This window comes from Amphiura filiformis, chromosome 9 (assembly GCF_039555335.1).
Source record: "Amphiura filiformis chromosome 9, Afil_fr2py, whole genome shotgun sequence".
NCBI lineage: Eukaryota > Metazoa > Echinodermata > Ophiuroidea > Amphilepidida > Amphiuridae > Amphiura > Amphiura filiformis.
Window position 1 is genome coordinate 52,817,252 of NC_092636.1, and position 14,606 is coordinate 52,831,857.

Below are 14,606 nucleotides of genomic sequence, written 5' to 3' on the forward strand. Positions count from 1 at the left end.
GACATTTTACCTTTTTTTCGGTTGTGCCCCACAGAGGTATTCTATAGACTCCACTGGTTACCTTCATACACATTCTTTAGGCTCCTACATAGAGCAAGAGATAGACAAGGGGGCAAGAATGAGAAGGAGAGATAAAAACAAAAAGGTAAAGAGGGAGCTACAGACAAGGAGAGAGCAAGATGGCAAAAGAAAGAGATAGAAAGGATAGAGAGGGAGTTAGAGAAGATTAGTGAGAATGGGAGAGGGAGAGAGATTTTGTTACAATACAGAATACTCACCTGCTTCCTGAGACTCTTGACCGTTCTTTCATTGGCCTCCTGCATATCTTTTAGCTTCCTCAATTCTCTATCCAACCCTTCAATCCTCTTGTCAGCTACTGCCATGAGATCTACTACATAAGGATCAGTTGGTGCCACAGAGGAAGGGTATGTGGATGTGTCACTTGGTGGTATAGTAGCGTCTATGTCCATCCTTTGACGACGGAAGGGTACGTTACGTTTACGACCACCTTGACAACAAAACATGATTGATTGGATGTGACTTTGGATGTTTTTAGTCATTTTGCAACATACATGTATGTGACTACATTATGAAGTTATCTTTGTATATTGATTATTATTCTGGACATATATTAGGAATAGATGTACACATGCACACTTTTGAGACTGGTGAAATAACTGATAAAATAATACGTCTTAGCTAGACCATCCAGCAGTGGTGTAGCCGGGGGTCCTTATTGGAGTATGGGGATGTAGGGTAGATTTGGGATGAATTATCAGCCATGTAGTTGAGACTCAGGTGCATTTTCAGCCATTTTTGTTTATTGATGGCCCTCAACTTCATGAAAATTTGGTTTTAAAAAGGTTGCTTTTCAAAATTTCTTTTTTAGCAAAATTGTGAAAATATTTTCAAAAATTTGTATTGTAGGGGGTTTGTTTTTCATCAAATTTAGTTTAAAGTTGGATAGTTTTTTTGAGTCCCAACCGCACATCCCCACCCAAACCAAAGTTGAAACCCCCGGATGTAGCCAAGGGGTCATCCGGATCCCCATCCCCACCATAAATTATGCTAGCCCCATTATATTTTAGATTTTTAGGCTTTTTTTTGTACTGTTTAGCCAATTTAGGGCTTTTAACAGTCCAAAAATACTGTTGCACTGTTCATTCCTAAACTTCCAGCAAGTCACAGAGTCCACATACAATTCAGAAATTCAGAACTTATATACCGCTCCTATCCTTCCCACCAACTTACCAGGAGTCTGTACCACAGCATGGAAGTTTTTCTGCTGCAGCTCATTGATCCTATCACTCTTGGCTTTAGCGCCCTTCTCAATAGCTGCACCTTATGCACATACTGCGAATTTAAGAATCGTGAGATCTGCATTTTCATGTTCCAATTTACTTAATTGATGTTTTCAAATCTTTGACAGTAGCTTCCGAATCTTCCTTGATTCGTATCAGTTGCTGATGAAGATCGTTATTTTCACGAGTTAATTTAGCGTTGTCGCTGCGATACGGCTCTATCTGTTCCTCCCAGGTGCTCTTTTCCTTCACTGTTTTGGTAGCCTGCAAGAGCAGTGAAATATTATTGATCCTGTTATAAGTTATAAGTCACCGATTTTGTCAGGATGCAGCTTTTTGCTCCCTTTTTCCATAAAGTTGCCAAATCAAAATTTCACTCAATTGCCATTTAGGTCAAACTATAAAGGATTCAGATTGGGGTGTGTAATAACTTTTGAATCCAAACAAATTATTACTGTATTTTGGGGGAATCAAGAGTAGGTTAGTAATACAGTATGACCTAATGACTGCCTGCCCTCATATCACTAGATTGGCTGCAATATTTCTTTAAAATGTCTAAGGCTTTTCCATCAATCAGGATCAGAAATTAATATACAAGCCGTAATATTTAAAAATCTTCAGAAAATAAAGTCATGCCTATATGCACACCTCCGCACACACACATGTATGGCTAATGGCTATGACAAATACATGATTAGCGATAGCAAAATATTCACCTCGATTTGCCAAAATTATATGGCCACTTTATAATATTATCTTTTATTGTTATATGTATTAACCTTTAATAAATTACCACTTTGCCTGTTCTTCATACCAAATGGTGGGTGATTTTTCCCAATTTTTTTTAATCAACCAAGAAATATCCTAGCATAACCTTTGATTAATATTTCCCCAAATGTCAAAATTCTCATTTATTAGCCGAAAACAGGGATTTGCACTGCAAATACTGAAATCTTGCTTATTTGTCAGAGGGGCCCTATACACCATACAAACACACACACCACATTTCCATAAGTTTGAAGCCATTCTTACCTGAAGTTTAGCATTTTTCAAGCTCTCAGTTGTATGTATCAAATCATTGAACAGTTTCTCAACCAGAGGTAAAGACTCAATGCCCAAGGCCTGTCTGTATCCTAACTGATCCAGCCGTTTCCTTAAAGCAGTAAATTTCTGCTCTGCTAAAGATGCCATTTTACTATCGGTTGGACTGTGTCTTAAAGCTCAACATACTATACAAAGTGCTGCTGGTACTTAATGATCTGTGGGTATTAAAAATAAAAAAGAAGTCATGATCTTATGAGGTTTTACTCTGTTTGTCAAGGGTTTGTATTTTGATCAATGATGGTTGCTCAAAAGATAGATGGTTCATATCTGATAGTGATATAAAATTGGATTGATTGAGCCCATATTTATTGGTCGAGCTATGAGTTTTAAAATATCGTACGAGACGTAGTCCAGTCCAATATTTTGAAACTCATAGTGAGACTAAGCCAGGGATTTTCGGGCGGGCTTGCGGGTACCCGCCCGAGATTACATTACCCGGGCAGGAAATCATTAATTTTTTTTTATTTTTTAGAATTTTATTTATGTCGACGTCGGTATACGAATTATATCGACATGTCGACATTAAAAAACAGTGCCGACGACAGCACTACGATGTACCTATGACACATAGCAATATCCGTAAATACCTGAATTCCTGAGATTATCTCCCAGTAATGCAATGTCTGACCCAGAATTCCCAGAAATTGCAAATTCAACATGGTCTACTCGGGTAGTTGGCACTTCCCTAAGCACAGACTTTTTTACATTAGAGGATGTCTTACAATTAGACGGACATTCTATACGGTACTATTATTACCCACCAGTGTCCGAATTAAAAAAATAAATGAGGTTGTCCCATGGACAACCAGGTTGTAATTTCTGGTTGTCCACCAAGGTTTTTGGTTGTCCGTAAGCTGCCACAATCTGAAACAACTACATGTGACCAATAAAGTGGAGTGAGTGTAGTCAATTTATGAACAATTACTCTTAAATATTTAACAATTCATCAGTTGTGTCAGGTTTGAGCAAACTAACATGCTGAAAAAAGTGACTTTTGGCTGTAGATCTTTGGTTGTCCGCCGGACAACTAGAGCATTATTTTCGGTTGTCCGGTGCATGTTTTGGTTGTCCCGGGCGAACGGACAACCAAAATTTCGAACACTGTTACCCACCATACCCTGAAGTCTGATCATTGAAAGAAGTCCTGTTATAATATAACGTGAAAACTACCATGAGAGGACATATTCAAAGTATGCATTCGGCAATGTCATTTTCACTCTGCACAAGCGCAGATTGCTCATTTTTTGGTGACGTCACCACCATTATCGGTCGGAGGAAGCTTCTGACTTTCAGAATATTAATAAGCATCATGGTGCCTGCTGTGAAAGAAAACCCAGCATCGGGAATTGATGCAGTTTTCGGCAAGTTATGCTACTTATTTGAACGGCTTTTCGATAAATAATTCCACGAATGTGAGCATGATACTTTGAAAATGTATGCAATGGAATTTAGTAAAAAATAACTTTTAGAACTTTGTTTGGAGTTGGGAAATTTACTAGTAAAATTAGACCCCTCAGTTGATTTACTGACCTCCTCGCCGAATACAAAACACAGCGTAATAGTACCGCACTATGGCTAAAATAATAACTTCTCGATCATGAGAGCTCAATAGGCACGCAACGACAATTGCGTCGGCGTACAACGCCTACCACACACGCTTTGGGTATGCGCTGCATTTCCTGTGCGTGTACAATTGATCGCGCTACTAAACTTGCGACATTACGCAGCAGTCTACAGGTGTGCTGTTAATTGCACTCGGTAAGGATTTTAGGTGTGCTATCATTTGCACTCGGTAAGAAGTTTAGGTGGGCTATTTGAATTATTGCACTTGATATTCAGATAAGAAGCATTGGTGTTGAATGTGGGACTACAATGTACAGGTGGGACTACAATGTACAGGTGGGCTTACTCAAACACCAAACTTTCGACACAAATATTGTCCCGTCTGCCTCGGTTTTTTTCAAACCCCATTTACATCATTAAGCTTGTAGGTTTTCCACGTCTTGTACTGGACCCATTTGTTCTTTTTGTCCGCCATGAGTAGTATAAACTGATATTTCTATTGGCACACCTTGGTACAATTTTATCATAGCACTACACTCACCGCTGACAGATCACACGTGTGTAGGTCATGTCAAAATATTAAATCAGCCTTGTTCAGCTTCTAAATAATTATACAGTTCAGTTGAATGCATAAATATTACCACATTTACTACGGTGGTCAATGGCATGTCATGTCTTTGTTGTGACATGAACAGCACGTTATCATATTTCGGTAGCGTAGCGTGACCTCACAAGAAAGGTCAGCTAATTTACATATTAAATTGTCGAAAACGGCCAATCAGCGAGTAGAAATGATATTGTTTGGGTCGTCACCTTTGTAAAGGCCATGACGTCGATTTATTTTACGCAAATCACTTTCGGGAACCGCTGCAACTTTGGAAACTCCTTGTTTTGAGGTGACAAGGTGCGTTATAAATCGCACTCGGTAAAGTGATTTAAGGTGGGCTCTATGCGTGCGATCGCACTCGCGCGCTATACGTCGAACAACTGAATACATGCACAACATACGGACCAATATATTTTTGTAAACATTTTAGGCCTATAACAAAATGTATATTTTCCTACAATTGTACAACTATCGTTTCTACCCTATGACCTATAAAAGTTACCTGTTATCAAAGTGTCCATAAAAAACTGGTCATCGCAAGTATCTTTGATGCTGAAAAGTCACGATATTCACGCAGGGACAGGCCGAAAACCTTACCTCGATCGTAAAATCCAGCCCATGCATGTCATAAATAATTCATTATTGTATTGTGTAAATGTCACTGATTGTGTCGACGTATTGTTATTGCACCTGTTACAGCAGAAGTCATGCTGAATTTATACTCGATCGCTGGATCACCATGTGAATTCGCTTATTAAAAAAAAAAAAACCTCTATACGACCAGGTTGTTAAGCATCGAGCACGCTGACTGGCTTAGCAAATATCCAATTATTTTTGTAAACCAATCAGGTTAGACATACTTTACTGGCGGGTCACATTAATTCATACCGTAAAAGGCCGTCGCCTTCATTGATTGGCTAACGATTGCGATGAATGGTGTTTGCAACCAATCACAAAACGGGTTACAAATAAATAAGGCGCCCATCGGAAATTTTGTGTGACGTCATGCCACGAGGTAGCCGGAGGCTTCGCTTTTCTGCTAGCTTTAAAAGCGAGCGAGTGGTACTATAAAGTCAGTTTCACAGCTGTGATTTATGGAGCATATCATAAAATCTCTGAGCACATACACAGCGGATTTGACAGATAAAATGACATTTGCAATTCTGAGCAACGGGATTCCATGAAATTGAAGATTATGTAAGTTATTCTACAGGATCGGTAATAATTAACAGCTGGTCTGCAGTATTTGAAGTGCATATTGAAGTTTGTAAGTTTGTGACTTCGTACGTTATGTGCAATAGATATTAGGCCCCTAACAGTCAATTTTGAGTTTCCCGTCACGTAATTTCTGAGAACAAGTGAGGTAACTTTTCATTATTCAATATTCATTATTTTTCTGCCTTTCATTATATGACCAACACACATGTAAAATGTGTTCTTACTTGCTGATCACTCACTTGAAGATGGATGTTTAGCCCAAATGAGATTCAAAAGTATATTAAAAAGAATCTGCAAGGTTGACAGCAAAATGCATGTTTTGATTTTGATTTTTCCACAAAAAATAAAGGGATATTCATAAAAATGTTTGCAAATAAAACCAGTTTTTATCAGTATTTTTTGGAAAATCACAATATTGAATTCAAGTGAGGGTCAGAAAATGAAGTGAGGGCGGGTGACGGGAAACTCAAAATCGACTTTCCTTGGCCTTACAAGTTACAGGAAGCTTAAATTGGCACGCTTTCCTGCAATAAAAAGTAGCTCTGAAAATTCATCGAAAATATCACGTTTGCTATAACTCGTTTGTACGCTCCTGTATGATACAGAATTCGTAAGTAACCTGTGATCTAAATAGTGTACTCCGATTGAACTTGATTTTACAAATCTCGCTGTATTTTATGACTTTGTGTTTTTCATATCATTGTCTATTTAACGATATTGAAAACTACAGCGGTACATCTGTGCTGAATTCTGTTCCGATGTCATCGATTTGTTATTTTGTAACTGTTTAATATATTTGTTACTGCTATGCGCCCTTTCCTGTTTAAATCAGCGCCTATTCATTCCGCACGGAAGGGTGTGATAAACAATGATTATGCGAGACTTTCACAATGGAAATCTCCTCGTGGATGTAGATCTGGTCGTCACAAGAAAAAATCGATTACCAGAACTATTACAAATAGAATCCCGAAATGCACGGCGGTAAATACTTCTGGAGTTAATAAATCCAATCTTGTTGAAATTCCCAGAAGTGGTGTGCAGCGTACCCATAATGCCTCTGGAATTCGCTTCGCATGTTGGCATGAAAGATCTGTTAAGGCGAAACACAAATCAACCGCCGTATGTGATTATGTAATCAGCAATCAAATTGATATTTTGGCTTTGACGGAAACATGGTTAACAGGTACCGAAAGAGATAACCGTGCCATCGCCGACATTCAAAATACCTTGCCAAATTATCACTTTCACCACATCCATCGTCAAAATGGTAGAGGTGGAGGACTAGCTGTTCTCATTCGTGACGGGCTGAAATTTAGTGTTAAGGACACGTTTGAATTTAAATCAATGGAGTATATGAATCTTCGCATTACGTCCGCATCCACTTGTCTTCAACTTCTTGTTACATACCGTCCAAAACCGAATAAAAAGAACAAGCTCAGCACCCCCATGTTTTTCGAAGAGATATCATCACTTCTCGAGTCACTCAGTGCTGAAAACCTACTCATCACCGGTGATTTTAATATCCATCTTGATATACCAGAAGATCGTGACACTATTACTTTCCTTAACATCTTAGACATTCACAACTTGCAGCAGCACATCACTGAACCAACCCACATTGCAGGGCATATGCTTGACCTATTGATCTCCAGAATAGATTCCGATCTTGTTACCTCTCATAAGGTTGAAAAGTGTTTGCCATCAGATCATTTTGTCATCAAGTGCAATGTAAAGATCATTCGTCCTGGACCTTGTACCAAGCGTGGACCTTGTACCAAGCGAGTAAAATCCCGTCTTATTGAAACATAATTGACGCGAATTTCGCCAAGATATCCAGTCTTCATTGGAGACTATGTCTTCTGTAAAGGGTCTTGAGGAAATGATCAGCGGATACAACAATACCTTATCTAATACTCTTGATATTCACGCCCCTGAGGTGGATCGAACTGTGATATTGCGTCCTCATGCACCGTGGTATACCGACTCGCCAAGAGCCGCAAAATAAGAACGCCGGCGCCGCGAGCGCAAGTGGTTGCAAACTGATCTCACCGTTCATAAAGAGTTGTATGAAGAGCAATGTGAGGAATACAAACTTCTCCTTGAAAGATCAAAAACTGAATATCACAGCAACCAAGTTACAGAGGCTAATCAGCGTGATCTATTCCGTGTGGTTGACAAATTATCTACACCAAAGTCAACTTGTAATCTTCCCGGCCATGAAGACGCAAAAGACTTAGCCAATTCATTCGCGAAGTTTTTCAGCGACAAAATCAACAAGCTTCGAAATGGACTTGATGCAAATAGCACATCATCTATATCTCTGCAACTCAATGAGTCTTGTGATAGTTCACTTTGTGATTTTACCACCGTGTCTGAAGATGATGTCCTTAAGGTCATCAAATCATCCTCGATCACTTCTTGCCCACTCGATCCATCCCCGGCTAGCGTTTTTAGACTATGCCGTGATGACCTTCTCCCTGTGATCACGAGAATTGTAAATGAATCGCTGTCATCTGGTGTATTCCCTGCATCCCTTATGTGTGCTCGGATCGTTCCTCTCCTGAAAAAGCCAAGTCTTGATCATAATATCTTGTCAAACTATCGCCCGATATCGAATCTTCCTTATTTAGGAAAGGTCATCGAAAGGATCGCTGTTCAACAGTTGCAATCTTACCTGACAGAAAACCATCTTCACTGCAAACGCAAGCAGCTTATAGACCCTTCCATAGTGTGGAAACGGCGTTACTCAAAGTTCAGAATGACATCCTGACTGCTCTGGATAAGCGCAAAGAAGCCTTGTTAGTGCTTCTGGATTTCAGCGCAGCGTTTGATACGCTAGATCATCGCCAATTGCTGGATCATTTTGAAGAGCGCTATGGTCTTCGTGGAAATGTGCTTAATTGGTTCTCGTCAGATCTCGCTGATCGCACGCAATCAGTTGCCATCAACGAAATGCAGTCCGACCCGATGTGCTTCGTGTGGAGTTCCTCAGGGATCCGTTGCCGGCCCTTTGGCGTTTACTATGTTCAGCGGGCCATTACAGGACTTGATCATGCTCACGGTGTTCAATCTGTTGTCTACGCTGATGACACCCAGCTTTATCTTACTTTTCAACCTCAAGATCGAGATATGGCTGTTCGGAAACTTGAAGCGTGTATCAGTGACATTAGATCATGGTGTAAAGTGAACAAGCTAGTTCTCAACGACAGCAAGACCGAGCTCGTCCACTTATATTCCAAATTCAAGAACACATCTTGGACACCTTCAATGACGATAGGTGACTTCACCATTCGTCCTTCTCCACAAGCACGCAATCTTGGCGTTAGCATGGACTCCGTCCTTAGTATGAGTAGTCACGTCGACAATCTGTGCAAGAGTGCTCTTCTCGGTATCAGGAAGATTGGACGCATTCGGCAGTATCTGACTCGCAAATCAACCACTAAGTTGGTTCATGCCTTCGTAACATCTAAACTTGATACATGTAATTCGCTGTTGTATGGATTGCCGGATCGCGAGATCGCAAAAGTTCAGAAAGTTCAGAACGTGGCTGCAAGGCTTGTTCTGCGTATCTCGCGACATGAGCATGTCACACCCGCTCTGGAAGAGCTTCACTGGCTGCCAATAAAACAAAGAGTGGCATATAAGATCATGCTTGTTACATATAACTCTTCATGGCATGTCACCAGTTTTTATATCTGACATCATTCACGTCTATGTACCAACAAGATCGCTGAGATCATCTGCTGAACGTCGACTGAAAGTCATTAAATCATCTACAAAGTTCTATGGTGACAGGTCATTTGCCTTCGCAGCCGCGAAATTATGGAACGATCTTCCCAGTGAAATTCGCCACGCTACTACTCTCGGCATTTTCCAGTCTCGACTGAAGACACATCTCTTTAGACAGTACTTCAATGGTGATGCATCGTAATTTCATTTTTCATCAATTATTGTGTGCGTAATTTATTCTTCATGTGTGTTTATTCCGAGTAACCCTGCCCATTAATTTTGCCATCTAGGGAGCAAGATATTATTCTTGCTGAGAGTGATGTGCTGGTAACCTCTCCTCTCCAGGGTTTATTTATGCCATTGCTGTGCCTGTCATGCCACGGTTTGATGTTCCATCCACTGTTTTAAATATTTTGCTTCAGTATATTATCATGTTAGTTCTATTGTACTATGTTCCGTGCAATACCAATTTTTTCCCAGCCAATTTTTATGTTTAGGGGGCGTGATATTTATCTCGTCGAGAGTGATGTGCTGGCAACCTCTCCTCTCCTGGGCTTTCTCAATTTTGTCGCATTTTTTCTCTCCCAAGCGGGTTTTTCGCGGAAAGGTGTGATATGCTCGATACGCTGTTTGAATGATTGTATTATTCTGATTGTTATAATTATCTGTATATTTAATTTATATTGCTATGTTGTATTTTGTGATAATAATTGCTCTGTGTATATTTAGTCAAACCCTGCCCATTTGTTATTTCTATTTAGGGAGCAAGACATTTGAAATATTGCTGAGAGTGATGTGCTGGCAACCTCTCCTCTCCAGGGCTTTTACCATGTTTTTTGTCGTCTGTGCCGGTCACAGCTTTTTTTGATTGTTTTTATGCGGTGGTGTGCTCGAAATGCTGTTTTTTTGGTTGTAGTGCAATTCTATTTTAAACTCTGTGTATATTTACATTTTATTTGCTTATTATGTGCTTATTGATATTATGAAATATGTTCTAAACTAAAGTCATTATCCTCGTCGCTTCATATGTGTCGTTTGTCGTGCCTCCTCGTTTGCTTTTTTCTGGCTCATGGGAAGCGGCGTGGATTATGACTTTTCTTTTTTGTTTATATTGTTGTGTTTAAAATTTTGTTTATTATTTAAAATGAAAAAAAAAAAATTGTATTTGTTAGGCCCTTAAATTTTCTTTGTTTGTAGCTTAAGATATTTTAATCTGTTTCTGGTTGTGTAAAGCGCCTAGAGGCATTTGCATTAGGCGCTATATTAAATCTGTCTTTATTATTATTATTATTAATTTGTCTGTCGCTTACGAAAGTTATTGGGAGTTCAGGGCACGTCACACCGAGTGTGACGCGACCTCGCTGGGCATACTCGCGCGCCTGGCTTAAAATGCATTGACTGACGCAGTGCACGCAGTACATTCTCTCGTGATCGAGAAACTATTATCGTATTTTAGGCTATTACTTTTAGGCTATAGCTATAGCCTCGCCCTCGTAGTTGACGTAGCCTATCACTTATCAGAATGATCACACAGATGTCAGATCAGGCTCGTATTCGTAAAACTCTGACCCTCTGGCTGTACGCCCGAGACTTGTTAAATATTGAACATACCAGGAGCCAAAACTTGGCAACGATGTGGTAAAAAAAGCCTGGCTCCTGCTTAAATATAAGCCTTGCATCCTGTCCTGGGCCAGTCTATTTGCAAATTTTTTTGAAATAAGCGCCATCGTTTTACAGTATGAGTAAGGTTTCCGAATTTTGCAACCGTAGGCTGCAATGCAGATCTAGCATCAATTCAGGCAATCTTTAGAGACTTGCCTGCAGCCTGATTCAAACTCTTTTAATAGCCTAACTTTGTATTTACTGAATGCAGTTACCTTACCTTGTCAGGACCTCATAATGTTCATAAAATACAGCTATTTATTCACTCAAATATCAGCAATCATCACAAGCCGGAAAGCAGGCAGAAAATCAACAGAGGGCGCAATTTTAGTTCGTGGCCATAGACATACCACCTAGACCTATTACTGCCCATCCTTTACCACAGCGGGAGGTGAAGCCCCGTATCCATTGACGGATTGACGGGGTTACTAGGCGCGGAGAAATATCGCATACATGTTTGACTCGCTCGTTTGCGTGATTACTGCGCCGTTATCGCCGCCGCGTCAAATGCAACATGTTCCATAGACGCGAACATGTCTGCTTGTTTGCGTCCGGGTATGCGTCCTTGTCAAATTCGTTGCTAGCAGTGTCGGCTTCACTACGCGAGTCAAAGTTATTGGTCTAGGTTCTCGTTTGTCTGGGTTCGTGGCCATTGAAATCGCAACGCTCCTTCGCCTCCGAAGGAGGCTAGAACGGATTGTTATAGCGCGTTGGTGGGTACGCAGTGAAGTCGAAGGAATTTGTTTTGGTCTTTGCGTACTGAAATCAAAAATCGCGACTTCGCATTGTAGTACGCATTGCTGTACGCCATGAGTGCTTTCTTCAGAGCGTACTGAAGCTAAACGCGCACTCAATTTGGAGAATTTACGTGTTGCCAGTGAAATTTGCCATGTAATTTGATTGATATGTAGGCCGGCCCGTGTTTTGTTTGTTGTTTTATTGTGGTTATTGGTTTTGGTTTACGTTTGTTCCCTTGTTTGTTTTTTTGTTTTTGCTTCTCCTTTGTTTTGATTCCGAAGCATAATTGGGGGAAAGATGCATTTAACATTTTGAAATTTAACACATCTTTATATTTATGCGGTGTTTTTGTAGCTTTTTGTGGTGGTGTTGTTGTTGGGGTTTTTTTTATTTGATTCTTTTTTTGTGTGGGTTTTGATGATTTTGTTTGTTTGGTTGGGTTTTTTTCCTTGGTTGGTTGTTTGTTTTTGTATGCTTGTTTGGTTGCGTGTTTTCGTTTTGCAAATGCGAAAAGCATTAAACGTTTAAAAAGATTTTTTTTTTTGCCTTGAATACAACATTGTGTTTTGAAGCTGTACGTCAAAAGGAACGAGAACATTTCAATCCAAATACAAACAAATCACGAGTTGCATACTATTATTTCAATCGAACTTTTCAATTAGCCTAGCATGAATTAGCATGATTAGTAGGCCATGGTGGTGCTGATGATGTGTGTCATAGCAATCATTCATATTTTGTACTTAATTTTTAGGCCTATAATATGCATTAGCTTACATTTGAAATTCGCCCCACCCCAACAAAAAAAATGAATGAAATTCATAATTGTTCCTACTCATAGGTCGATTATCATGTCAATATATTAGATATTTCAAATAAAGTGCATATTCGTCGTGTATGTCTAATTCGTCCACCATGTTCCACGGTGTTTGTCTATATATTCGGTTTCGTTTAATAATTTTGTCAAAGTATATATACACTCTAAATTTCAAGGATTTAAAATAAATCCTAAAGGATTGTGATTAGGGACCAATCAAGTATTAGATTTTTTGAAGATTAGATTAGAGTAGAAAATTGGATTTGACTACATAATTAACGAACTTTATGACTTTTATACAATCCTGATGGTCTATTCCAAGATATTAGATTTGAAATTAAATCTCACAGATTTAAAATTAAATCTTTAAAAATTAAAATTCAAATCTATACGATTAATTTTAAATCTAAAATTGATTGGTCCCTAATTACAATCCTTAAGGATTTATTTTAAATCCTTGTACTTTAGAGTGTAGGCAATTATAAGCATGTAGGCCCATAACATGCATGTGTTACTCATTGCTCTCTTAGGCCTTCTCATATTATCTCCTTTGCCAAGTTCCTTACATTTTTCAAAACTTAGGCCTATATTATGCTTAGGCCTATTTAACAAAAATAAAGTTATCACAGTTTGCTCAAATTATCTATACACCAAGTATTATACTTAATTTAACATAAAATCTTAATATTTTAGCATGTGGTATAATACCCTAAATCTTAATAGTTTAGCATCATGCTAAATTCATTCTCATTAGGCCCAACTCACAGCAGAGGAGAGATCTATCTCTCTCTTCTGTGGCCCTACTTAAATGCATTTAGGCAAAACAAAAATGAATCATGAAGACCAAATAGTTTTCAGTGAACATCGCCAGTACGTCAGGTAGGCCTAGGACGAATTTGAACGAAATTTGAATAAACAATGGCTGTAATTTGCAAAATAGGTTTCTTAGATATTATCCCATGATTTTTTAAACTTTAATAGACCAAATTAATTTGAAGAAATTAGTTGGCCTATACAAACAGAAAAAAATATAACAACGTAGTAGGTCCTATAACAAAATATTTAAGTACGGTATTACAATTTTTTCCCATGAATTGTTTTCAAAAATCGAAAGGTGGGATGGTCCTATATAGAGGTGATTTTGCACCTGTTTGTCCCATTCTTTTCGCTGGCATTTTATTCTATTTACTTTGTCTTGATTAGTATGTGCAATATTTATATATAATATATTAATTTTTGTCTTTGTAATTGTATATGAGTCAGTGATGAAGCATAATAAATAAATAAATAAATAAATAAATAAATAAATAAATAAATAAATAAATAAATAAATAAATAAATAAATAAATAAATAAATAAATAAATAAATAAATAAATAAATAAATAAATAAATAAATAAATAAATAAATAAATAAATAAATAAATAAATAAATAAATAAATAAGAAACACACAAACACATCAAAAAGGAAATTAACAACCAGGAATTATTCAGCGCTTTTGTGAAAAGTGATGGGTTGAAATTGAAAGCTAAGAGCGGTCGTGAAAAACGGTAAATAGGCCTACATTTGCCCTGTTTGCATGCCGGCCAATTAAATGCGGAACTATTTAGGCTAACACCCATCCAAAGTCTTTTTAAGTTGTGCTGATACCATACAAGACTTCAAGCTTCCCACACTCCCCTTTTATCATTTAGGCCTACTTAGCTTTCTTGATCGAAACTTGAATAGGCTACAAATAAAAATAAATAAATAATGTAGATATTTACAAGTTCAACTATCTTGCCATTTGACAGAGAGGCTGCAGTTTTGCCATTATTTTGGCACACCAGCGCGAGAAATACTTCGCGAATTCCGCTAACACCGTGTTGGC

General features: G+C 38.5%; 2 protein-coding genes across 2 annotated transcripts in view; one reads left to right on the top strand and one right to left on the bottom strand.

Annotated features, from left to right (window-relative positions):
- The window catches only part of LOC140161153 (centrosomal protein of 135 kDa-like), a 57,494-nt gene extending 45,996 nt beyond the window's left edge, over positions 1-11,498 (bottom strand). The window contains 7 exon segments of the mRNA XM_072184584.1: positions 279-508; positions 1,252-1,338; positions 1,341-1,371; positions 1,373-1,399; positions 1,401-1,565; positions 2,334-2,560; positions 11,405-11,498. Of these exon segments, the coding sequence (XP_072040685.1) occupies positions 279-508; positions 1,252-1,338; positions 1,341-1,371; positions 1,373-1,399; positions 1,401-1,565; positions 2,334-2,492 (699 nt within the window). The 5' untranslated portion in view covers positions 2,493-2,560; positions 11,405-11,498.
- On the top strand, positions 7,646-9,492 carry LOC140160147 (uncharacterized). The gene is made up of 2 exons (XM_072183424.1): positions 7,646-7,767; positions 8,424-9,492. The coding sequence occupies exons 1-2, from the start codon at positions 7,646-7,648 to the stop codon at positions 9,490-9,492; spliced, it is 1,191 nt and encodes a 396-aa protein (XP_072039525.1).
- Positions 11,499-14,606: the final 3,108 nt, after the last annotated feature.